Source organism: Lepisosteus platostomus, chromosome 24, assembly GCF_059453375.1.
Source record: "Lepisosteus platostomus isolate fLepPlt1 chromosome 24, fLepPlt1.hap1, whole genome shotgun sequence".
NCBI classification, from domain to species: domain Eukaryota; kingdom Metazoa; phylum Chordata; class Actinopteri; order Semionotiformes; family Lepisosteidae; genus Lepisosteus; species Lepisosteus platostomus.
The window spans coordinates 13,034,529-13,061,976 of NC_142634.1; the positions used below are offsets into that span (position 1 = coordinate 13,034,529).

The 27,448-nt window shown below is 40.0% G+C and overlaps 1 protein-coding gene across 1 annotated transcript; it reads left to right on the forward strand.

Moving 5' to 3' along the window:
- mmp11b (matrix metallopeptidase 11b) lies at positions 1 to 26,979 on the forward strand. The gene is made up of 8 exons (XM_088618337.1): positions 1 to 316; positions 10,989 to 11,251; positions 16,313 to 16,456; positions 19,189 to 19,322; positions 20,081 to 20,298; positions 21,474 to 21,678; positions 23,449 to 23,709; positions 24,405 to 26,979. Exons 1-8 carry the CDS (start codon positions 212 to 214, stop codon positions 24,533 to 24,535), a joined length of 1,461 nt encoding a protein of 486 aa, XP_088474463.1. The 5' UTR covers positions 1 to 211; the 3' UTR covers positions 24,536 to 26,979.
- Positions 26,980 to 27,448: the final 469 nt, after the last annotated feature.

The following is a 27,448-nucleotide window of genomic DNA, read 5'->3' on the forward strand; positions in this document are numbered from 1 at the left end:
GCTGAATCCGCAGCCGTGCAGCGCCAAGGAGTTCAAAGTCACGTGGCAGTTGGTGAAACTGTCACTCCAGCCCATAAAAAAAAAAGTGTAATTTGAAGAAAGAGAACAAAGGAATCAGAGAGACTATAAACCCCCTCCTGGACATCCCTCCGTCACTCACTCGCTCCCGAGCAGGCTGCTCGCTCCTTCTGCCCCGCTGGACGAGAGGAAGATGCTGTCCCCTCTGCTCCTGGCGGGCGTGCTCGCCTTGCCTCTTTGCGCTCATTCTCTGCCAGTTACCGAGGGGAAAGGCACCAACAGGTACAAAGCAGCAGGGGTGAGTGAAAATGCAGTTTCCTTCCCATTCTCCCAACACGTTCTTGCTCCTTCGTTTCTGGTTAGCTTCTCATTATCTGAGGACTGATCAACACGCTATCTCCAGTGCGCATCGAAGTCATTGAGATGAATATGGTTTAAAATGTATACATGTATGCAGCACGTATAGATGTATTTTCACAGAGATGGGGGTCTCCCGTGGACAGTGTTTTTTTTTTATTATTGAATCGACGTGGAACGAATTTGCTTCCAGAAAAGGGTATTTCCTTAGCTTTTCTCCTTGTTTTCAAGCGACCTGACACTACCCTCTAAAATAACCATTAAAGTTATAAAACCATCCGAAAAAGCATGTTTTGTGTAGTGTCATCACTAGAAAAAGAAGGCATCGATATATACTGTAATGGCAAGCAGCTGTCGGCTATCTTTATTGCGTGTTTATCCACCAGCGGGATACAAAAACAAGTTACTCTTGTATAAGTCTGTCGTTGCTGAAACGGTTAATGATAAGCACAGTATTCCTCTCAGGGCTTCTGAAGCACGGTGACCGCGTTCATTACTGGTGCGGCTTTTTACTTATGACTCGGTTAAATGTTATAGCGTTTGTCTTTTGTTCCCAAGCTGAATCCTAAGATTGCTTTATGTATTCGAGAAGGCGGTACGGGTATGTGCAAGGCACATCCAAATATTGTTAAAAAAAAAGGGCAGGAGGGAGGATAGCATTTTCAGGCTGCAAGAAGACGACCAGCTATCGAGAAAAAAGCCGTGATGAGCAGAAAATAAGTGATGGTACAGAACTGATTAGAAGTAAGCCTGCAACATACCAGCGAAACGCAATTACTACTGTATAAAGACAGTTTCTATTTAACAACTGGAGTTCACCTGGCACTGAACTTTTCTTCAGAACGGTCTTGAACGGAAACATAATCTTTCAAGAAAGAATAGGCGCATTCTCGCGTGCAGCATTCGATCTTGTAGTTCCAGGTTGTCAAGAAAAAGGTACTGTTCACCTGTGAGTCAGAAACCTTCACTGGATTTCATTTGAGTTTGAAGGCTTATATAAAATGACTCGTAGAAGTGTCATTTTAGATCGACATTAGAGCGCATTCATATAATGTGGACAGGAGAAATACACCCATGCTACTATTCCTATTGAAGATCATATATTAAAAATAATGCTGAAGTCAGAATGGATTTTAGGACGCTTTGTGTGAGATGATAAAATTCTGCTAAACATTACTGTCTTTAGTAACTTGATATGTAACTAGGCAAAAAAGTAGTAAAGACCACAGTGAAGAAGTTTTTGATTTATCTCTTCTGCATTCACTCACTGCCTCGGGGGTTCGTATTTTGTGTGTGCTTGGCTAAATGTGCTTTCTTAAAGCTGAGGGACATGTAACAGAAGTAGCGAGGAAAGCCAGGTGGATGGTATTTTTGTTATATCACAAGACGTTCTCGGGATGTCAAAACCGACGTTTTGAACGAAACTGCGAAATTCTGAAAGTATTCTTGAATTTGAATTTTTACCACCGATCTTGACCTCAAAAAACGTCGCGCACCTTAGCTGGTGCAGTTTCCCATAATAAGTGTACTGATCCGCCGCCGTCTCCTGCCTTTCATGTCGACAGCCAGGGGCTCAAATTAGCACTGAGGAGCCGGCAATGGCTGAGGTCATTGCCGATATTTCCCACAGCGTGCTGCGTTTCAACTCTCGTTACACTTCCGTGCATTATATTATTGTTCCCACCACCAGAGACGGGAAAAATAAGCATGTTTACCTACATGGGAGTACTAACCTAAGAAACAGAAAATCTATTCCGAAGATACAATATTGTAAACATGTACTGTAATACAAAACCATGCAGCTGTTTCAAGAGCATGTGACCTAGGGTTCAGTTGTAAAACCAGTTTTATATGTAGCATCTCAAGCTGCAAGTAATGAAATGTCAAAGGCAGAGCCGAAGGGTATAGACTTGTGACCCCAAGACCCCCACTGGTGAGACTTTATCATTTTACAGGCCCTCAGCCTGATTTTAAAGGGATGGCTATTTTCTCTGGATTTGATCCTATTGTGTTATGCCCACTGTAAAGACCCCTGGACACAATGTGCTTACTGGCCGACTTTCCAGCACTCCTGATATAAAAAAGCAATTACAGATCAGACCTTCTCTGAGAGTGATGTACTGCAAATGACACTTCAGCAGAAGAATAGTTAGTAATCTAGTTTCAGTTTAGGGAGCACGTCAGGGGTAATCCATTTCTCGCTGTGTGGAATGGCAGTTGCTGTGATAAAATAAGCCCATAGTCTCCAACTCTCCAAAATAAAGTGTCAACAAAACCCAAAGAGAAACAAATCCAGAAATGTTATCAGATTGTTGTCACTGCGAGGATACAAGCCTTGTCCTGTCCCTTACTAAGCTACAGTATTATAAATAACAGAAGATACAAAACCCTCCTGGTAGTTGTTATAGTCTATTCTGTTCTAAACATAAAAGGACAAACACCTGCAACTTTGTTTTTTTCATGGCGTTCAGAGTTCTGAGTGGAAACCTAAATCTGCAGTGCAGTTGGCTTTTTCCTCATTTGAGATGAGATCCTTTTTAGACCGTGCAGGCAGGGACAAGTCAGCTGTGGTATTTGGTGTAAGGTATACAGGGAGGCTGTTTTCCACTGGAGAGCAATGAAGAAAGCTAGCTGTTAAGATAGCTTCAAGATAGCTGATATCCCAGTAAGACAGAAGTGGCAGTCACTTTTCCCACTGGTTTGCTGATCTGCCAGACTGGACTAAAAACCTACATTGAGATGGAAGCTGAAAAGCCTTTATAGCTCCCCTTTTCTGGCTTTCAGGTTCAATTATCATACCTGTAGGTATTCGTACATTTAGATTTGTGGGTATCAAATGTAAGAACACCACATTTGTACAGTATATAATTTCAATTGTTCTAAATTACAAACACAAAGTGGAGTTCAATCTGGTGTTGGCCTTGACATCACAGAAGGCTTATAACTCCATCACATTAAAACCCAAGAATGAGGATAAAGTAGAGCAGGCAATTCAACTCATTTGGTTCCAGTACAAATCCAGTTACATTGCGATGAAGTGTATGCCACATGTGTATAGATACACATACACAAACCAGTTGAATAGTATTGAATTATTAGATTGTTGCATATATGTACAGTTTTGCTAAAATGGGTTTATCTTTGTCTGTTCTGGGTATTGGCAGCTATGAAGTGGATTTGATATTTGACGGTATAAAACTATTACTGGGTCGAGTCATCAGTTCTAGCGGGTTGTGATGATGTTCTGCATTGGCTGGATTTATGTTCACCACTTCCTTTGTAGTTGCTCAAATCTGCTCCAAACGGATTTCCAGAAAGCACATGCTTGGTCCTGTTGAGCCTAGAGCAGCAATTCGTAACGTTTGTGCTGCAAATACATGTTTTTGCAAAATTCTAACCTGACATTTAGAGTACAAAAAAAAGATAAGCATAGATATCTCTGGAACAATTTAAAGGTTACAAAAACAGCACAGTCGAAGGTTTTCTCTCCATTACTGGAAGGCCTCTCTTTTACCTCTAGTAGACTCGGTGGAAGCAAAACTTTCATTACTCAGTCACCTGTGCACCTGCAGTTTACACAAAATGAGGAGCTACAATGAAAATGACAATCAAGGTAAAAAGAAAATACTATAGAAGAAGTTCATACTTTGGCATACAAGGCAAAGGCTGATTAAGGGAAGGGGTGATGATTTGGTACTGTAGTCCCCAAAGTATATCATTTACTTATCCATGTATATCAATCGATATTTCTTCTATGTCCCTTTCAAGAAATGCTCCTTCACAAAGAGTCAAGAGGCAAGGCTCTGGGCTTATTATTAAATCTTCTGGATTAAGGGAATTAAATCAAGTGCTGTGAGTTCATGGTTAAATGACCATTTTCAGGCAACTAAATACCTGTATAGGTAACTGAGGCACAGATTCTACTGACCTAGTTTGATGCATAAGAAACCTATCTATACTGTGTAGCATTTTTCTTCATGCCTCTTCTGGAAGGTGAATGGTTCTTTATAGCTACAGTATCACTTCCGCAGCTGATTAATAGTATGTCGGAAGTGTTGTCCCCATTGTTTGCTTTGCATGTAAGAGACGTCTCCCCGACACAAAGCAAGGCTTGCTGATGGCCTGTGTACCCACACTGAAACTATGGGCCACAGGTGATGACAGTTCCTTTCACAGCCTGCTTTGAGGTGATGGCTTACAAGTTATATTTATCCTGAAACCTAAATGGGCTTAAGCAACAGATACTGTATTGTATGTTGTGGACAAGAATGAGGAGAATTTAGCAGGGCTGCTGATTGCAATCAGACTGATTCACAGATAGGAGTCCCAGGGTTTGAGGAGGATATTTTGCCTGTAAACAGCACAACCAAAGCAGCACTCTTAAGGCAGATTGACAACCTCATTTACCCCTAACAGTGGTTCACACAACAGAGATCACCTCATGTGACTGAAACACCCTGTAACCAATATCCACTTTGAACTTCTGCCTTTCCTCAGGTGACTTAAGAAGAGGGAGATTTCAGGAGGCTCTCAGATATCCTCTTTTTTCCTTATCAGCTCACACTTTAGTTGGAGCAGCAAAGTGTTCTTAGACAGCTGTTTTCTGTTTCCTTTGCCCACACTGTATATACAATATATATTCACTAGCTTTTGGTGTCCCCACTTCATTTTTTATATTTATTATCTTCTGAAAGATTTCAGCACCGACTCAAATGTTATTTTTTGTTCTCGCCGAAATTGTAGAAATTGTAGAAATTCTGCTCAGTCCTATTTAGAAATGATTTTATTTACTCGCATAACTCATATCAAGTTTAATACTGTAAAATAATCATATAGTGAAACTTGTGTGAAGTTCTGTGACCATAAATTGCATGCTTCCCCAAAGCACAATTGCTCAAACAGGACAAACAACATATAAATTAGCGTCTTTATAAAATGCAATTAGTATGAACTTTAATTAACAAAAAGGTGAGATTAAATACCTGACCTGAATGTGTGAATAAAATCATAGTGTGAATAAGTGTCTCTGTGCCTTGATTCACCATTCAGTTTCTGCAAAATTCCAGCTGTTTGATCTGTTTTGGGCTCTTGCCAAAAACTGATAGCACAATGATTTAGGGATGACACGAGTATGCTGAGAATGGGTCTGAAATGATAAAATAGTTGGCAATGCATGACCTTACAAGGCCTTCGCTGTTAGTGCAGAAGCAAATTTTCAAATGTGCATGTCACGTTATTCTGAATTAAGTAGTGTCTGCCAAAAAGATAAATACTTGTAAAGGCACCTTGTGCTGACATGTTTAATTTGACACTCTACTGTTCTGTTGGATTCTCCTAATATGCTCAATTCCTGCCATCACAGTAACCACAACCTAGATGTGTTTCTGCACGAGATGCCTTTTTTCACTTTTTCTCAGAATAGCCAATAAATTATTAATTGTAATTCTCACCTGCTCATAATTTCAAGTTTAATTCAGTCACTTAAAATATTTTCCAGAAGCTGCGGAGAAATGTGTCTCTTGAGATCTCACTGCTCTTCAGTTTCCTATAAAAGATTTTTTACTGCAGACTCATGTAAGAACATGCAAATCCAAAGTACAATACCGTGTCATGCTGAGTCTGTAATCAGACTCTGTAACTCTTCTCTGTTCCCCTGTGGTGACATGGGAGGTAGATACAGAATCCACTGCTACCAGCTAATTAATCTTTTCAAATTTATGCCTTTGGTGTTTTACAGTATACAAAAGCAGAAAAAATGACTGTAGTGACTGGTGCTCAATACATACTGTAGCTGTCACTAATGATCCATTAAGAAAATGGACCCAAGCCCTCTTATAGAGATAAGGTTTGCCACCATGTTTCATTCACCTGCTGTGTCAAACCCTGAAAATCCACCCGTCTGTCCTTGTGGTGTCCCTTAGGCTCAGCTGCACAGAGAGGCACAGAGACAGCAAAGCCACTCTGAACAGGGGCAGCTAATGAAGAGCAGAGCCCTGCCACCTTCCACATTGAAATAAACCCTGGGGGGTCAACATAGAGGATAGGCACACAACCGCAGCCCCTTCAACAGCTGAACACCTTCAGAAATTGGCCCAATTAGCATAATGATAACCTCAGTTAGGTCATCAAGAGTGGAGGTGGAACAAAACCCTCCAGACAATGTGACCCCCCCAGGACTGGAGCTGTGTACCAGGGCTTCATGCAATCTGTCAAGCCTAACTTGTGTGTGTTTGGGAGGTGGGAAACACCTCAGTTGTACTGTTCCACTGAAGAACAGACCTCAGTAAGCTTAGTAACTTGCTCATGTTAATACCAGAGCCAGGAAATGCCTTGTAACCCGTTCTTAAGCACTTAACCATATGGTTCTTCCTTATGGTCCTGTCAATGAGTCTCAAACACCTTAGGCAGTGGCACCTATATATCCTAACAGATGTGAGGGTATGTTTGTTCATCCCTGATGTGATGCTCCCTGTGGACCACTCTTAACAGTGAAGTACTGTAAAAGACCCAATTCACTGCACTTAGCACTCATGTATCATATTTACAGAGGAGGAAATAAAGTTATATCAAAGCACACCCTCCATCCTACCAAAAGAAAGAACACAATAGCAGGTGAATAAGCAGGTAATATTTACTGAAATTATATGGCAGGTATCTCTGTGTAAAATACTACTGATTTACTCTGATAATATAATCTGGACAGAATAAAGACAGTTTAACAGATCGGAAACCATGTGTAATATTTAGGAGAGAAAACGTTTGCAATCATCTGGTAAATTTGTAAGATTTTGAAAACGAATTATTCTGCTTTCCACACTTTCCAATATAACTGGTATTACAGTTTTTTGAGCAACATTTTATAACCATGTAACTCTGACCAACAGAACCCTAAGATAACATTCAAACAATATTACCCTAAAACAAGAAATCATACCCATAGATCTCCTGTAACTTTGAAAGTTCTGTGTTTAACTGAGGTAGGCAAGTTGAGGAAAGATCTTCTTTAACTTGTAAGTTATGCAAATTGCGTAAATGTTTGATTTGTTTTGCTTTTTGTTTTGTTTTTTTGGCTCTTTGTACCAGAAATATTTTCAGCTTCTTGGCTCCAGGGTAGCTTTTTTACTCAAGGTCAAGTTGTTACTCGTGCTTTTAACCTTTGACATGCTGGGAATCTGTTCTGCTGAGGCATTCTAATTGCTCTTCACTTGTGCTGTCTGAGCTAAATGGATCATTGGAAGCTGAGAAAAAAGACATGCAAAGCTATCAGACCATTAATGACTGATAAAGAGAACTTAATGTTTTCTGTTCTTTTTTGGGCTCTATCATTTTCCACATTCCTTTGGATAAAATGTCGTACATTATAGTCTACTGATGTATAGCACTACAATAAACATTCTTTAGCAATACAGAACAAGCTTGACAATGTGCATACTCAAGTCTAGATTCCAGAAAATGGAGGGGACAGAGAGAAAGGACAAAACCTACAATCCATAAACAGGCTAAGAAACAATATTCTTCCTTGTTCCATTATCAAACCCACGTTTCTCTGCTAGTCTTAGACACGTCGCTGCATTTTTCTGCTCTCTGCTATTAATTCTGTCATAACCTGCTTTCTGTTTATTGACAAGCAGCCAAGTTCAATTCCTGTAGAGCTACCATACGGAAAACAGCCATCTGAGGTATTAATGGGATCTGAGATTACTCCCAGTCTTCCTTACGTTCGTGTAGACCAAACTGGTCATAAAAAGCAAAAATCCTCTTTGCTCTATTTGTAAAGGACGCAGCGTAGTTATAAACATAGTAATTATAAGTTCCTACATAATCATAATCATCTTCAATGGCCATCTGTCCATTGGCTGTCCCTGACCATTTTACATCTGCAGATCCACTGGTTTCATTTCTTGATCTATGTTCTGTATCTTGGAATTTGATTCTTTACTTGCATCATTCATCGATTATCAGTTCTTCTTTCAGCATGTCCAAGCCATCCATCCACCCATTTTCTAAACGTCTTTCCAGTACAGGGCCTCAGGGGAGAGCCGAAGTCTCTGCTGGCAAGTAACGGACACCAGTCCCTCACAGGGCACACACTCACACCAGGGTTCATTTTTCCAGAAGCCAATATATCTGTGGACTGTAGGAGGAAACCGGAGTTCCCAGAGTAAACTCATGTGAACACAGGGAGAATATGCAAACTCCATGCAGACACCAGGCCTCAGCACTGCAAGGCAGCAACGCTAACCACTGTCCCAATGTGCCACTCCACATTCAATCCATTGCCATTCTATTCTCTTTGCTATTATGATGCTGTCACAAATCAATTTTATCTTACATTGTTCCTGGTGTGCTTTGGTTGTCTCCACTATATTAAATCACTTTTGTTATTGATTTAGCTGAGCTCATTATCCAAATGAATTACCAAGACCATAACCATATGGAAACCATAACTCAAATGAATTTGTGGTCCAGTGGCACTGTGCAGGAGCATTCTGGGTTAAGTGCTTTGCTCAAGGATACAGCAAGCAGTGCACTCCCATGAGACTGGAAGCCCTGAGCCTCTCTTTACAGGTCCAGAGCCCTAATCATTACTTCACACCTTGATGTCATATCAAAGTTTATTAAATACTTGTTCATTATTTCTACAAATGTTGCATTACATGAACGCCTCACACAGTTGTAGAATTTTTAAATATTTACAAGAGTTAAACAAAATATTTAAATCTTTAAACTTAATTATTATTATTATTATTTGCTAACATTGTTGGAATAGAGCATTCCAATAAAGTCTGCCAATAATTCAAGCTGCTGTATACAGTAAACACAGACTTTATGACTGCATATACTGTATATAACTCACAACATTACAAACATGATATCCTCATATGTTGTAAAGGTTGGCATTAACAAAGCACATCAGCTATTGTGCTTGTCTCTTTGCAATCCAGTAATCCTTTCTGGGATAAGGAGAAATACAAAAAAGATACCTCTGGATCAACAAAATTCAACCATTTGGAGAATTTGCGATAATCTGCTGCTTCTGTTTTTCAAGTTCTGTTTCAGCTGAGACATGGGTATTATATCTAGCTCTTGTATGCTTCTGTTTGGAAAACAAATTATCCTAAGCAGTCGGTATCAAATTATGCTATAAAACATGTTGTTTCATGGTTACTTTAAAAGAGAGATTATCTAAACATCTCCCTCCCTTAAAGCATTAGGCTCATGGCATTGAACAGTGAAGCAAGTCAAAACAGTGAAAAACAAAGCTCATAACTGTAACTTTCTTAGCTACTCCCAGCATGGGACCTGAGCCAGAGAGGGATTTGGGCATTCAGACACATACAGTTTGCGTTTATTGTATATTCTTTCAGCAATCGTTGCTGTCACAGTGCTTGTGCTTATCAATAGAAGAGGTTTTGAAGTCAAACAAAATAAGAAATAATGGATTGCATTTATATAACGCTTCACATTCCATAGAACCGCGAAGTCTTTATATACAGGAAGGAATCCACTTTATGCACCACTGAAGTGTGCCACCCAACTGGGTGATGTGTGGCTGCCATTCTGCACATCAGGTGGAGAAGTGAGAAGTTCCATTACCAGTGGAATGAAGAGGAAGCTATAGGCAGGCCAGATTGTAAAGCCTAAGTGAACGTTTATCAGGACACTGGTGTTACACCAAGCACTCTTGTGTTATTGATATTGTATTATAATATTTCGACTTGCTTTCAACTATAGTTTTTTATCACAACCACAGAGGTGCTCTCTGAGCTAGAAAGGTTATTTCCTAAATGCAGTTGCAGTTCAAGCTGGAACCTGAGAAATACAATAATGACAAAAACAGTGGTAAAAAATGTACAGTCAATGGGCAGTAGTACTGTCTCTTTAGCAGAACAACACAGTTAGAATAGAAATAAAATGTATAAATGTACAAAAACTTATCCTATGCTTGTGATATTGATCCTTATTTTAAACTATTATGAAAACACTGACAGATTTCTTTCTTGTGAATGTACATTATTCACAAGATAATGTGAATGATTCAAGAAGGAAATCTGTAATACATAACAAAGAGCTGTATTAATTGGGTTTTCAAGACCTTTTTTTATGACCAAGAACATCACTCAGTTGCAGCTTTTAATTTTCCCGTTGGTGTTGAGAAGCAGAAGCTTTCATTTTTCTTTTAAAACAAGTGTCCTAAAGTTCACAGAGGCCCAAAGAAAAAAAAATAAACATGCGAAAAATCAGCATCACAGGACTGCCAGTAAGTGGCATTTTGCTCTTTTGCAGTTTGTTTTCTTCCCAGTCAATTAGCTGAAGTATTTCCTCAGATTCTGTGAAGGAAATTGAGTGTGTTAATGAATGTGAGGGTATGCGATCCTGCAAGCATGGGGCTGTTGAAGCATTCCCGTGGAAAGGAAGCTGAATTACTGTCTTACACCGCTGTTGAATAAACAATCCTTGCATGTTTAGAGAAGAATTTCTGAGGGGAGGGCTGCTCCTTGCTGGTTACGGCTCACATGACCCCTTATTTTTCTCCTCACAGTGCTGCTCATGTGTTGTGAGAAGAGTTTGCCCCATGGGCGCCCGTCACCTGACTCCATTTTGTGTCTTAGGAATGGCTCCAGAAATCCCGCTTCTACAACATGAAGAAAAGAGGGCGGCTGCACCACTCCCAGGAGACGCTGAAGGACATAGCCAGCGGCAAAGGAGGCCTGGGCAGCACAGCCCTGCCTGGCAACGGCTCGGCGTTTTGGAAGAGGCCCCGCTGTGGTGTCCCCGATTACCCCGCGCATAGAGGAGCACACGGCGGCCACCCACGGCAGAAGCGATTTGTGCTTTTCGGGGGCCGCTGGGAGAAGACGGACTTGACTTACAAGTAAGAAGCCAGCAGACATGTCCTGAAGCAAGCGCGCCTTAAAAAGGCCCAAGCCACTGGGCTTCGGACATTTCACGTCTCCCGTTTATTCATGCAACAGCAGCTATTGAAAAGGCTGTTCCGTTACCTTATCTATTTTTCACTAGATGTTGCATGAACATGAAACATCTGCCAGTTTCAGATTTTGCCACAATAAATGAAATACTTCAGAGGAGAGAGCTCTACAGGGGGGTTTTAAGAACATTATGGCACGTATTTGAAAAGAAACACAACGTATCTTTAAAGCACAGTAACCTCTCAGACACAATGTTTAAATTTCAAGATAGGTAGTGTGAAAGTCAGTTGGGTTTCATTTATTACATGGAACACAGTTTTCCAAGCAGAAAGGACAGTAATCAGGTGAGTGGGCCCGTGGACAGCATTGTCATTGTCAGCGGTTCAGAGCAACAAAGGATTTAATGAGAAATTTAGACAGATCAGATAATTGACTAAAGACGATAACGTTAGAACAGTTATTGGGAGAGTAGACGGGCGTGATGGACATGATGTGGCAGGTCACATCATGACTTAAACTGCTGGCATCAGAGCTCCGTGGAAGGCACCTCCTGATGCACCATTGCCCACTGTGGTTCTCCTTGGTGTTTCTGTTTGTACAGCAAGAGTGAGCAGAGCACTATACAGGCATTCCAAAGCTGTCAGGACAGTCTCGTTCACTGCTTATACCCATGCTGCTACAAAAGCTGCAGGAGGATTTTTTTTTTTTGCACAATAGGAAGCAAAGAAAAAAAAAATTAAATCTTTAATCACACTAGTCCTTTTTGATACACTGTATGCATCAAATAATTAATGATTCCACAAGTTAGACCACCCAGGCTACTGCTCATTTAGAAGAAGGTTTTCTTTATACTTGTGCCAAGTAGTCATAAAGATGTCAACCTTGAAAGGAATGTGACAATCCTGAGCGCCCACCCTCTATCAGTATTCTGTCCATCTCTCTCACCAGATCGCAGCCTCTGAGCTGCAGTATCCTGCTGCTCGAGAGCTCCTCCACTGTAGCCTCTGTGAGGGTTCAGCACGAAAGCTTCTGGTCTGCTATCTTACATGATAGCATCCTCATGGCTCATTCCTTTCTCACTTGCCTGTGGAAACTCTGGTACAGTACCTTGTGGTTGGTTTTTATAAACCATCTGCTCTGAGTCTTAGGGAGGACTGTACATATCAAGCCTTAAGAGGCACAACATTGCCACATCTATGCTAATGTGTGCCGAGATACACTTAGTCACAAGTGTGTGTTGTTCTGGTTTGTATTTCACATGCACTTTTGTTCATCTGTATACATTGCAGTGCTCAGGAACAAAATGCAGAACATCCAGTTACTACTTATAACATCAGCCTGACATCCTCCAGTGTTCTTCAATGAACTGACAGGTACAGAAAAGAGAATTAAAACCTCTTAAAAGTCACAGAAGGTCTCTTAACAGCAGTATTGGGACTTCTGTGCAGTTTGTATAGAGATGGAAAAGTCTTCAGACGGCTGGACACAATTTAGAGTAATTGAACAGTCCATATGGCTCCAGTTTTAATGTATGCATCAACAGAGAAGAAGAGTTGCAGGTATTTGCTGGAAAATGTTACTAGCATAATTACATCATTTGGGAAGTGTTTTGATATTTAACTATAAGCATTACATGTTGGAGGTGTGCTTCATGTTTTAAAATCGAGCACAAGGGTCGCTTCTTGAGCTCTTGGAAATGTAAAAAAACAACTTAATAGATGCACTGTGGCTTTGCATGAAAAAAGGAAAATGCAGAATTATGCAAAGGAGAAACATACTGTAGAGGAGGGAGCAATATTTATTTAAATACATGTTGCCATCTGACTCTCATGGCTGCCAAGAACATACCGGTATTTATGCAGTAAATTAGGGTATCCAAACACTCTCAGTAAAAGAAAAGGAGCCTCAGGCACACTTCCTGCACTAAGCTATGTAGACTGAAACTCATTTTTATTTTATTTATTTCAGAACTATAATACTCTGACATCAATTGTTCAAAATACTTGTATACTACAAGAGCTAAGACAAAACAGCCGTATCAAGTCATAGACAACCTGATGTAATATAAGAGAGGTATCATGTTTTTGGAAACATTGATCATTTGCATTCCTGCAACTGAACTAATACTTTGCTGTATTTCTAAAGTATATCTACTTGAAAAGAAGCAAAGACGTACACTGTAAAGGGCGATCAGTAGATTCTTTACACCGTAGTATTTGATGACAGACTGCAGGTTGTCAAAAGGTTATTGTGTGGGCTGGTTTTTCTCCGTCTTAGAGCTCCTTTTGTTAATGACAGTTCTTCAGAGTGGAATAGCTGTGGAAAACCACTCCAATAGAAACCCACAAGTTAACAAGAGCCTGAGTGTCTGTGGTCATAAATCTGTCCCAGCATGCATCTTTAGAAAGCTCTGTGGTTGCGCAGGTGAGTGAGGGCAGTGTCCCAGTTTGGGCTTGCAGATGTGCAGAACAACGGGAAGGACGACAGTGAGAACTTGTCCTTTATCCCTCCCATAAAAATCCTAACAATAAAAGTGAGATTAATAAGGTACGAATAAAGAAAATAGGACCAAATGGGAGAAAACATCAGCTAAGTTTTCTGGCTGTTCTATTACAAACATCTTTTCACTCCATGTACCCAAGGATGCATAAAGCCAGATCCGTCCATGTATTCGCAGGCTGTTCCAATGTGGAAGAATACCACATTATAGACTAGAATAGTGTTCTTTTGCATTTCTTTTGCAAAATGACAGTCAGGCGTTTTGGTATGAGCTCCTTTTATAACAGTATGCACTGTACAGCAGAGAGCTTGAAGTCATTCTGTGTTGTGCATGAAAGAGAGGTCAAGGTTTATAAGTCACACAGGTGTCTGAACAGAGGTTGGTAATGCAGAAAGAAATGCCCATAGCAAGAATTGTGTGTTCTTGCTGTTCTACCAATCCTTAACAGCTGTGTGACCGGTAGACCCCAAAAGCAGCCACATTATAGGGTTTCAATAGTGACTAGAAGTGACAAATGTTTCAACCTCTGTGAGTAATGCATTATAATTAGAACCAACTGGCAACTGCTTTACAGATGAACACCTTTAGTGTTCTTCAAAGGCCAAGATAAATCTGGAATGAATGATGTTCAAAACACTTCATTTGTTGTGGCTTTTTCTACTCAGTCCTACTCAAAAGCTTCACCTGTTTTCAGTTCAGACCTACCAATCTCCCTTAGCCATGAATAATCTCAGGTTTCTGTGTTTAGTGATCATCTGGAGGAGGGGACTGCTATAATTTCTGATTTTGTGCAAGTCAACATTAAATTGCAGTAAAATGGTTTTTTTTAATGTCTGAACATTACAATAGTGAAAATGTATTATTATAAATGGTAAGTAAATATTGCAAGGCAAGTAGGCATTTTCATTATGTTTCACAGAAAGTCTCCTTAACTAAGTGATCTTTAACATCTGAATCATTTAATTAATTACTGATCCATTGAGGGACAGTTAACTTTGTTGAAATTGAATGGAGGTTTTAGGCTCTCCTGCTCTCACCCTGATTTGAGGGCCATTTGAACAGAAGATTTTTTCTTTTAATTTCTTTAAATGATTCAAACAGACGTTCTGTATTTTATCAGTATCACCCTAGTTAAAGTGAGTCTCAGTGTAGTTTAAAAACCAGAAAAAGAAGGGTTTTCTTCCTTGAGATTTACTTTTTAAAAATTAAGTGGATTAGAGTACATCTGCGTTTCGTTATCTCCCAATAAAGACTGACTGCCCAAAGGAAGTACTGTAACTCCGCTTTGCACAACTGAAAAACAAAAGGCTGATTCAGAACAGAAGGCATATCATATCTTTTTTTGCTCTGACACACATGCTGTGGGTTGCAAAGTTGAAAAATGTTTCCCATAATGAAAAGGATTTTTTGCTAGTTGCTTTTAGCTATATGTCAGGTATTACAGCCCAGCACGGAAAGTTGTTTGAATTGTGTGACTGGCCCATTTTCTTTCTAATCCCCCCAATAGTCTACTTTGTTGTCTGTTTTATCCTGCCAGCCTAACTGTGTGGCACAGGAATTAGGTGCTGCTGAGAGCAAAATAAAGACAGTTAGCCTGGGTTTCACAACACCAAGATCATTGCTACACCTGTCAAGAGTCCTTGGAAGACAAAGCAGTTTATCATGTACGCTCGATCTGCCAGAGTCTCAGGGTTAGACTGGGTGAAGACCTCAATTCTCCTGTCTTCAGGAAACTTGCAGCCACACTGATGGTGGTTGCATTTGTGTAAGACCATATGAAAGGATACGAATGGGGCCCCTTGAGTGGCTTGACTGGAAAAGGTGCTTGTCTAAGTGCAGGCTGAGCTCTGTTGCCCAGGAGTCGTGGCTGATCTCCGCAGAGGGTAGCGTGGGATTAGTCAAGGGCCAAAGGCGGACAACTCCTCCAGCCTCTAGGGTGCTCACCTCAACGAGGTAAATACCTCCTTCAGTCAGTGCTCAGTCTCTGCTGTGGGCTGTGGGGGCCTGTGGCGAGCATCTCTAAGGTGGGCAAGTCTGTGAAATCACCCCTTACTTCCTCATCCCCCTCTCAATTTGTGAAGAATACAACTGGCAATTTCAAAACCGGCAGGGTTAGAGCAAAAACTAAATAATTTCACAACCAAGAGAAGGCCTTTTGCCTCACTTCGCTGATTTGCTTCATTTGATTGTTGATTAAAATACCTCAGCTTTTTTTAAAAGGCTTCCTGATACCCACAACTCTTTTTAGTGAAGAGTCTTCCTGTTTTGAGTCCTCAATGTAGATCCTTTCTATTTCCATTTGTGTCTTAAGAGTCAGTGTTTCAATATTCGTCCTCTGTTAGACCCCTGGATTGAATGCAAATACTCTGCACAGTTTTAAATACTCATATCAAGGCAAATCGTGGTATCCTCCATTCAAGATTAAAGAGATTTCAGTTCCTACAGCCTAACCGTACACAGTTATCCTTTAAAGAGCAGGAATGACTCTTGTCCCTGTGTTGCCCAGGATCATGCGCTTCCCCTGGCAGATGGACAAAGAAAAGGTGCGGCAGGCATTCCAAGAGGCTCTGAGGGTGTGGAGTGAAGTCACCCCACTGACCTTTACAGAGGTCACCAGCGGGAGGGCTGACATCATCATTGACTTCACAAGGTAAGGTGAAACCCCGAGAAATCTTATTGGTGTTGCGCAACAAATCATTGTCCCAGCCCAAAGCTGCTGAACAGCACGTCGGAGGAAGCAGGTATCAAAATGGTACCAAGCAGAAGAAATGGCTTGAAGTGGCTTGAAAGAAGGGTTTGGCGTGCCTTTTCAGAAAAATGCAGTTGTTTATTATCCTTGGCAGAGAGTTCAAAAACAAAAACCTTCCAAGGGTTGAATGCACACACCAGTGCTGGCTGTGTGCATGTCACACTCGTTTGTTTTCATTGGACAGCGACTCAGAGATGTAAAGCAATCGGATAGGAATATTTCTCGGCTGAAAAGCCAAGGCTGCCTCACACTTCTGGCATCCGCAATGTTTATCTAAGATTGTGACAGCTCTGGAACAGCTTATGCATGTTTCAGAACACTTTGAACTGTTGGTGCTGTGGCCGAGGAGCTACTTCTTAGAGGACTGAAATAAATACTGAGAAAATAAACTGGGAAGTATTGTTCATTTCTCCAAAACTTTTATCTGCTAGGAGGGAATTGACCTACTAAAGAGCCTTCATTTTCTAATGTTTCACCTTAAACCAGATCTTAACACAACTCAGCTATGTGCAACAAATATTCAAATAGAATGAAAGTAGTGCATTTTATTCAAACCCTTTGTATTTTAGATTAATAACAAGCTGGCTGTTTTATTGAATTTGTATATGCTGTAATATGTGATGGAGTTTAGATCTGTCTCTCATTAGCATGCAGTACCGCAGGTTTCTGAAACAATAATATCAGGAAATTAAGGGAACCTGGAATTATAACGATAAAATGAAATAGAGTTGAGATGATGTTACAAACTGGACTGACACAGCATTTTTTACACTTCCCTTCTCTAAAATGAATTTATCTGGTACATCAGACATATTAACTACGCTGTCCCGGTTCAATACTTTCACAAGCAAATACATATTGCGTCAAGAGATATTGCAGAAAACTGCTGGAAGACTTACCCACAAACCCCTCTGTCACCGCTACTTTTCCCATCATGCATTAAAAATGCAAAAGAATAGCTTGAAAAGGCCACTCTTTCTCGTGAGATAATGTACAGTAAGTATGATGTTGCTTAAAATGGATTAGTGATCCACATGTGGTCCGGAACTAGTCCTGGTATTTAAGTGGGGAAAAAAGAACCTGTTAAAAGGAATTCTGCACGATCTCAGATTTGTTTTATTCCAAAATACTCTTATCGCCTCATCTTGAAAACCTTGTGTGAGTGTGTGCCAAAAATTGCTAAACTGATGAGTTTATGCATGCCTAAAGGGTGCTTGTGGCAGCATCAAAGTGAGTATGTTGGGGAATTTGTCACTTTGAAAATGGAACAGGCCAGCAGTGCTTGTTTATATGCGTCGGCCCCGTTATTTCAGATGATGGTCTGGATCTCTGCCTACTCCTAACGAGGCTTTCTGGGCAATTTCACCAACTAGCTTTTTGCTGATATAACTACACTTTAAGGGAAACGCCAATTTTGCAAATGTGCATTAATGTGTTGCTAATGCAAAACTGTGAACAAAAAGGCACTAACTTGAGGACAACATAAAAGACATTCTAAATGTTTCCTGCCATGCCGCTTACACAGCAAATGGGTGATATACACGTAACAGCATTTAAAGCAATTATGTCAGGTTTCCATGTAAGAAATTACTGTTTTTCCTACCAAGAGCTATTGATATTTTTAAGTACCTTGCTACTGCTAAATACTGGAATTTCACAGCTGCAGACCAAACTTTTATGTAAAAACCAGGTTTAAAAAATGGGGGGATTTTCACGGCTTTATAATACTTGGCAAATGATGCTGAAATTATTGGATTAAATTAAAACATTCAGGTACAAATCTAGAAATAGAAACAATGATTGGTAAATCAATACGATACAATAATTCCTTGTATTTTAACTGTGTGTTTCATGATCCCCAAGCATTTTACATATAGTAGGAGATCTACTGTACTTGACCCATCACTCACCTGAATGACAAACAACTGCCGTTATGCACCATTAGCCCTGCTACACAACATGTCAAGTGGAAACGTGAGAAATCACTTCACCACCTGAAAGATGTGGAGGATTTTAGGATTAATACTGTATCCCAACTCTTACTAACAGTACCATAGGTTTTTTATTTTTCTTTGCAGTTTCTGTTAACATTTAACATCTTCCACCCATTACAGTGTTCAGGTTGAACATTCAACTTTGATTTAAACAACGTGTGTGCATTGTTTATAATTTTAAGACAAATGAAACTACATTGGGACGAAGTGACTGTTTATATAATGCAGTGTACTGTATATGGGCATGGAAAATATTTTCACAACTAAAAAGAGTAAAATTTGTGCTTCAGTTAGGAGTTTTAAAACAGATGAAATGAAAGAATAAAATATTCATTAGTATATGTATTCACTGTTCTGTACTCTGATATGCTTATATACAGTATATGGTCTACCTTTTTTCATCCAACTGCTACTGCACCCAAGATATGGACTTGAACTTCACATTCAAAGAGTTCAAATTATATAAAAATTATACTTAAATGGAAGCAAGACACATTTTGTTCCAGATTAGGACAAGAAAAAGAGATCTTGCTTGAGAAAAAGTGCTCATAAATGGAAAAGGCAAGAGCAAGGCCCAGGCGTATTGATATCTCCCAGTGATTTCTAACCGTCCAGCCTGTCCACTGACTGTACCCCCAGATACTGGCATGGAGACAACCTCCCTTTCGACGGCCCAGGTGGAATCCTGGCCCATGCCTTCTTTCCCCGAACGCACAGAGAAGGCGACATCCACTTTGACTATGATGAGACCTGGACAGTCGGCAACAGTATGGGTGAGTGTGGGGTCTTGGCAACATTCAAAAAAGCATGCATATCAGGAGCACATTCTGCAAAGCAAATGTGTTGCAATTTAGAGCTCACTACGATATGAGTGTTTGCACTTGTGTCTTCATTTGAACTCTTGTGCTCGGCCACTCGTACATAAATGATCCCAACATAATCTCAACTAGCTAATCCCCAAAAGATCGTATTGAGGCATACTGTATTGCATGGGCTTGTTAGTTTCTGACACATGTGCAGCACCCACCCTTAAAGTAGCTGCAGTGTTGAAACACCACACGGGTTATTCTGTAAAATGACCCAGGTGTGTGGAGATACAGCCCAGTGTTATGACCTTTCCTGAATGCAATCTAATCATCATTCAAAGAAAAAAGAAAGAGGAATTTCTGTCAAAGAAAAGATGAGGAACATTATCCGTGTCTCTCTAGGTGGGCCACGAAGCTTTTCTTTTTGAAATTTTTACACTGTGACTCACTCCAAATCAAAACAAGCATACACGTGACTCAAAGTAACATGTGTTCCAAAAGAATCTTAAAACATCAGCACTAACAACATCAAGGTGCACAAGCAGACAGCAAAAGCCCTGAGCTGTCTACCATTGACAGAAAAAGTATATATTTTAATTTTCTCCCCCTCACTTCAATGATCTAAAGCCACTCTGCATGGGCACAAAAACATATACCTGTCTCGTCAAGTTCTGGTAAGGCAAGTCAGCGAAAACATGACACTTCATCTTTCTGCCTGCTGCCAGGAACGGACCTGCTGCAGGTGGCTGCCCATGAGTTTGGCCACGTCCTGGGTCTGCAACATTCTCTTGTGCCTGGTGCGGTGATGTCACCCTTCTACAGCTTCTCCTACCCCCTGGCGCTCAGTGACGATGACAAGCAAGGCATTCAGTACCTCTACGGCCCGCGCCAATACAGTGAGCCCCAGTCCACCACTATGACCAACGAGATCATCGTCACTACAGTGAGTGGCCATATGACAGGACTATTAGCATTTGAGAAGTACAGGTGCTTAAATCCCAGGGTCACTAAGACCACAGTCATTGTGTGTAGGTAAGTAAGCCTATCTTGAGATTGGTGTGTGTGGCATTACATGGGGTGTGTCCAGTGTAGATGCAGAGCCCTGGATTAAGGGCGACAGATTGCTTTAGCAACCACAGCAGACCTGGCTAATTTAGGACGAGCCGCAGCTGGGGAGACCTTTTAAGACACACTGAGCACTTTCCCGGAGGGACAAGCAAGCAGGACCCCAGCCCTGAAACCCTGCAAGGGGATAATATTACAGGGACAGTCCCAGCAAGGATCGTGAAGAGAACGTTGAGGCTGCATTGCTGCTTATTTTTCTTTTCTTCTGTCCCGGTGTGAGGATTCACTGGGGCAGGTTGAATTTTGTCCTATTTTTGGCTTCACTCTACTTTTTCTGCAGTGTGGGTCCCACTAAACAGGGATAGACCAGTCTGGATGCCGCTCTTCCAAGTGGTGCATTTTTCTTTTTTCATTTTCCCCTTTTTTTGTTTTTCCCCCCTTTTGCTGACCTACACTGGTACCTCCACCCCCTCAAACTGGGGGTTAACTTTGACGGTATTCGCCGTGGCTCCTACCAAGAACCTGCATCGTTACATGTGCTAACTTTAAAATAATTTTAAAAAACTATAGGGAGGTTCATGCTGTAGGTTTAATACAACACATACGAAATGTCAGCTTTAATCTCACCTTCCAATCCATCTTCAGTCCAGGTAATATAAAGTAAATCTGAGACACAAATTACAGAAGACAACTGCTCCCTCATACGGTTTCAGAAGCTACATGCAAACTCAGCAGGCAGAATTCCAGGAAGCTGAGCTGTCTATCTTTTCATCTAGAAAACAGCTTCCTGCACACAGCATTTGCAGTGATCAGCCCTTATCCTGGAGCTCCTCTGTCCTTTTATGGACATCTTCAAGCAGTACCTAAGAGCATGCCAATCTCGACAGATTAATGCCAATAAAAAGGCACACCTAACATAGACGTTAAACAGTCAGAACTGAAGAAACGAGGAAGTGCTAGAAGACAAAGACCAAAAACACTCCCAACTACAGGACCATTCAGTCTCTCCTCACCTGATTGACATTGGAGTGGGCTTCCTTGGTCTCTCCCCAGCCGAACGCCTGTGACACGGACTTCGACGCCGTGTCCATGATCCGGGGCGAGCTCTTCTTCTTCAAGTCCCGCTACGTGTGGCGCATCCGGGCCGGGCGGCTGCAGGAAGGGTACCCCGCCCTGGCATCGCGCCACTGGAGGGGAATTCCAGACCGCGTCGACGCGGCCTTTGAAGACGGCTCCGGCAATATTTGGTTCTTTCAAGGTGGGCAGCAGCCCGTCTCTTGTAGCTGGAGGTTGTTTGTAAGAGGGCAAGATCGGGCAAGCTTCAGGTGGAGAAGGAAATGCCCTGCCCCCCAAGCCCAACTTTTCAAAGATGCCAGACAGCTTTGAACCAAACTTTCTCGTGTTTATTTGGATACTGTAAATCATAGAAAACAATAAGATCTAAAAAACGAGGTCTAATTAAAATGTTAGAATCTGCAGGTGTGCCAATCCTTTGTTCCTTACAAGTACTCTGTTTTATGTTGTAAAACTATTTTGACCTGTCAGACAGCCAAAGTTTTATTACAGATAAGTAGCTTCCTTACACTAAATTCCACATAATGGTTTCAAATTATATTACTAGATTGAAGTTTTCTAAAAAAACATAATATTTTATGTAGTCAAAAAGAAGGGGATGCTTATAGTGTGTTATGAAGTCAGACTTAAAATCTCTGTCTGTAGTTTGAGCCAGGACTGTTTTTTTTTTATTCCAGAGCATTATTACCTAAATCATTATACCTCTTTCACAATTTTCCTATATTCAAGAGACTCAAAACTGTGGTCATGATGCTTAACTTAAGCTAGATTTAATGGTATATTTAAAATCCACAAGATGGAGAACTGTTTCACAATGTTTAAGATTTTAAAAATAACACTTTAGAGAAGTCCTTTGGGTATCAGTCATATAAATGTAGTCATATACAGTAGTCAAATTCAATAATTGCAAAATTGGTTAAAACAAAACTGAATTTCTCAATTGCCTGCTCTGCATTATGATGCAGCTGCTATGATATTTTGCTTAGGTTTTTTGAACCATCTGTCTTGTCTTAATGGTCTCTGAACCTTGGATGCCACGTTGTCCTAGCCCATTCTACAGATGTTTGAGAAGGTCCAGTCTAGCCAGTAGGGCACAACCATCACATTCAGTAAGTCATAACCAATCAATCAAAACGAGGCCAAAGCACGTAATCACTATCCAGAATCCGTATGCTTAATTTTTCAATGGATTTATACTGTATATGCACAGCAGTTTATTTCAATGTTCAGTATATTTATACATTTTTAAACTTTTCATTAATTTCATTTGCATTTTCTTCAGATATACAATAGTGATAATAGATTTTTTGGACTCTACTTTCCAAAAATGCAAGTCACGATCTAGAAGTAAATCAAATACAGTAATATTCCACAGAGCACAACACCTGTTACATGATCAGAGGTCTGCTTTAGTTTTTTTTACTCTGGAACACATAATAGCTCATGTATTTTATCAGGGATGTCATCACATAATATTTCATGTAACATGCCGTTGAGGTTTCTGCAAGGTTCAGTAAACTTAAGTTTGTACTTTAATAAAATGCATCACACTCATGTGTAATATCAGGAAAAACAATAGCCGTGAGGTGAATTCTTCACAGTGCAGTTTTATTGAGTTGATTGAAATTAAATATTATCAGTTTGAAATGAGCTAAGAGTTTATATTTTCAGGTCCCAGTTCCCTTGAATTACTTACTGTGGCTCAAAGTAATCATTAGCACTAAGACCCAATAACTTGGACCCAAAACCGGGAACTGTATTTCTTGACAAACGTCACAAAAATTACTAATAAGTGGCAGGGGTCACGCTTGACAATTTACTTCTGTATGAAAATGTCATGTTTTAAAAATGATGTAACACGTACTGTAACTATGACTGAATTAACGAGTCACTGTAGGCTTTTGCAGGAAAGAGAGCGCAAAAAAGATTGACTACGTTTGTGGTCTGTCTTCAGGTCATAACTACTGGGTGTATGATGGGGAGAAGCCGATCACTGGCCCAGACTCAGTGAGTAGTCTGGGGCTGCCCATCTCTAACATCCAGGCCGCCCTGATGTGGGGCGAAGACAAGAACAAGAAGACCTACTTCTTCAAGGGCAGCAGCTACTGGCGCTTCAACCCGACAGCCAACCGTGTGGACATGGTCTACCCACGCAGCTTAGCGGACTGGAGGGGCGTCCCTACGAGCATTGATGCCGCCTTTCAGGACAGCTATGGTAGGACCTCCTCCCTGCTCTCCAGCTCACGATCCAAACTGCATCCCTAAAAAAACACTTTTAGAGATCTTTTCAAACAACCTGAGGAAAGAGCTAATCCCATTTAATGACACAATTAATTGCTTTTATTTTGTGTAATGAATAACACAGGAGGAAATGCAATCCAGAGCACACAGTGGCTCTTGTGGACCTGTTTCAAAATGTTTCAGTTCAAACTTTATAGAATTATAAACCTTAATCTATACGATAACTATTCAATCCTATTAAATATAGTCAGAAGTGCTATACGTAAAATGAAACAGCCAGAGCAAGTTGCTAACCCTAGTATAGGCGCAAGCAGACTTCTTCCTCAAAGCTGGGACACAGTAAACAGGAATGTCAGGGGGGCAGCTGAGCTCTCGATGTGTTTCCATGCCAGAGGTAAGAATGTCAGGGAAGGAGGCAGCCAAAGCACTAAGTTCAGATACAGAAACAAAAAATAATTCTTAGGAAAAAAATCTGAGTTTCTGAGAAAATTGTTTTCTGTTCTTAGCTATCTGGCACATCAGCATAGCATGAACAACACCTACGTAGGCAGGACATGTTTTAGGAAATGCGATAAGAAGCAAAACTGGAACGTGGAGATAACACACTGTTCCTTTGCGGGCAGCTGGTGAGTCTTTGAGTTTGTCTGCTGATTTTCTGTTCCTTTTCAGGCTATGCCCATTTTCTGCAAGGAAGGCAGTACTGGAAGTTTGATCCTGTGACAGTGAAGGTCCTGGATGGATACCCACGTCAGATTGGAGTGGATTTCTTTGGTTGTCCTACGTCCAATAATTACCGATAAGAACACCGCTATCTGAAGGGAGCAACAACACAAGAGACTTTCTGTGCAAAAGGATGTGTAACAGTTCATGTTTTTTGTACTGGTGCTAATTTTAACATTCTAGCCTCAGTTTTGTGACCTCATCCTTTCCTGGGCATGTTCTCAGTTTTTATCAAGGTCTTCCAACCCTATTTTTTTACAGTCAGGCAATCTTGTTACAATATAAGTAAAGTATTTTCAAAACGACATATTCTTCAAACTATGGAAAACCAAACTTATTCCTTTAAATATTAATTAACTGCAGTCCTTCACACTGCAAGAAGACCCAGTTGGATTTTGAGTTTTTTGCACTCTTCCAACTCAGATTACCAAGTAACACTTATTTCTGCTGTGAAATCCATGCTATGCTCTGCTAATACTGTAAACCTTTACAGCTTTTTTTTTTGCAGTCTTTCAACAAAAGGACCAGAACTCAAAGGTATAATTTCATCTCAGGAAAATAATGCATTAGAATACACAATGAGTGGGTCATGTAGCAGTTTTTGTTTAAAGACAGTATTTCCCGTTTTTTATAATCTATCATTGTGCAACCAATATTCAGGAAAAGGGAATCTGATATATTTTTTCAATATCTCAGAAAGTGCAGTAATGTTCATGAACTAGTCAGTAGCTCAACCAGCAATTATCTTCAGATACCCTGGATTTCAGCAGTGACCCTGTAGCATCCTAATCCACATTTAAAGTTAACTCTAAATCACCACTTTCTTTTCTTATTGAACTGTTCTTATTGTTCAAGTTATTGAATAATGAAACCAAGTTGGATTAAGGTGACTCCTATCCTTGAGAGTTTTCTCTGTAAATTGCTTGATTTAACACTCCATATGCAACTGATCCCAAACAGACCTATAGTTTAGTTCTAAACCTTTAAGAGTTGATGAATTAATGGTGATCTAGAAGACCTGTTGAACAGAGGCCCGTCAGAATCTAGGCTGGAGATGCCTGCCTTCAAGTATCTAGTGTATCCACACACCATGATCCAGGATACCTCTCAGCAGAAGAAAATTTCCCTGTATATGAGATTGTAAATCTGGAATGGTTATCAGTTCCATCTGAACATGATTATTCTTTCTGATCCACTTGGACACATTGATTCTAACTGCCATTTGGGCTCACAAGACTCATGACTTACATAAATCACATTTGGTAGCTCCAGGACCATTTACACAGAACGCATAATAACTGTATACATGACTAAAACTATGTATGAGAGTGATGCAGCACATTCTGATCCAAAAACAGATTTCCCCTTTTTAACATTTGTATTTAGACTCGGTGTTTGAATGTGATGTACAACTATTATTATGATGCTGGGAGGGTCTGTTTTAATGATTTAACTGTATCTAAGATCTAAACCACACAGAATAAACAATACAGATAACCTGTGTTTGCATAGGAAGAAGAAATACACTGTAAGGTTTTTAACAGACCTTGTGCCTGAAATATTATCAGATGAGCCCTAGTCGAGATACTGTATTGATCCTTGAAATGTAGCAGCATAAAATCTGTATTTTCTACAAGTGTAACACTCTTTCTAAAACTGACTGAGCTTCAGGGTGTTGTGCTTGGAAAACCGCCATACTTATTCAATTTGATACTGTAAAGGAGGAAATGAATTAGGACTGTAAACATGATAGATTTTCAACTTTTACACTGGGAACTATCTACAAGTACAGTTATAATTCAAATGCATTTTTAATAGACCAGTGTGATCCATTATCCATATTTCCTTGTCAATATTCCATATTCATTGATATCCATGATGAATACCCACATATCTGTGAATATTCCCAGAAAATCCTTTTCCAAAGACTGTTTCTAAAAAGTGCCCTAAGTACAGGAGGCCTTTGGGCAAATGCAAAGTTTGATCATTCTTTCTGAAGGCACTTAAACTAATGTCTCACACTTGAGACAGAACCAAGTTCTCAGAATATCTGTAATACATTTCTGCCTTTGTGAAAAAAGGCCTTTCAGAACCAAAGCATTTGCTCTTTCGCAGATAACAAATGGCATGGTCTATCAGTGCAGGACACTGATCATTTATTTTCTCTAATGTCTTTTTTGTACTGTGTTATAATACTATGTGATAGCAGTATTCCACTTAGTAGGGTAAAGAGCCCTTCAAATGTCTTAGAACAACTAGATAAAATCAAGTCTGTAACCATTTAATTTCTCTAGCACTGGTAGTCTTGGCTACAGATTTACACCTTAGCACATAAACACTGTACAGCACTCGTTCACTGTTATTTTTAACTAAAGATCTCCTGAAATGTAACTTTGATCTTTAACTTAATCATCCACATTTCTTATGATTGTGTTAGCCCAAATATATTTACTGTGTAAATACATCTGTATAAATTCCGGTACAGTATTTTTGGTACGAATTAAATTGGTTGTTTTTTCCCATATGTCTGGTGTTTTAATGGCATTTACACAGTTTAAGGTCTACTAGACACAAAGCAATTATTTTAAGCATTTTTTTACAAGACTATACTCTAAAACATACCAATCAAAGAAAAATCAAAGGTTATCCAGGTCCAAACAGAAATTTATATTACAGTATACACAGTTTATTGGATTGGTATTAAAACTGAAAAGGAAACACAGAAAACACATATTCATACTTACCATTGTCTTCATTTAGACATTATAATAATGGCAACAAAGGATTTAAGGATTTTCAAATTCAAGAAGGTATATAAAACTTTTATACCAACCACACTGTTCAACTCACCATATAAACCCGCAGTACAGAAAGGTATTTACTGTATGTAATAGCATAGAAAAGCGGAGTCTCTCGGAAAAAGACTTTTTGATTTTTGGTTGACATATTCAGTTTTATATTCAGTGTAAACTAAGCCAGTATGTCAGATTTCA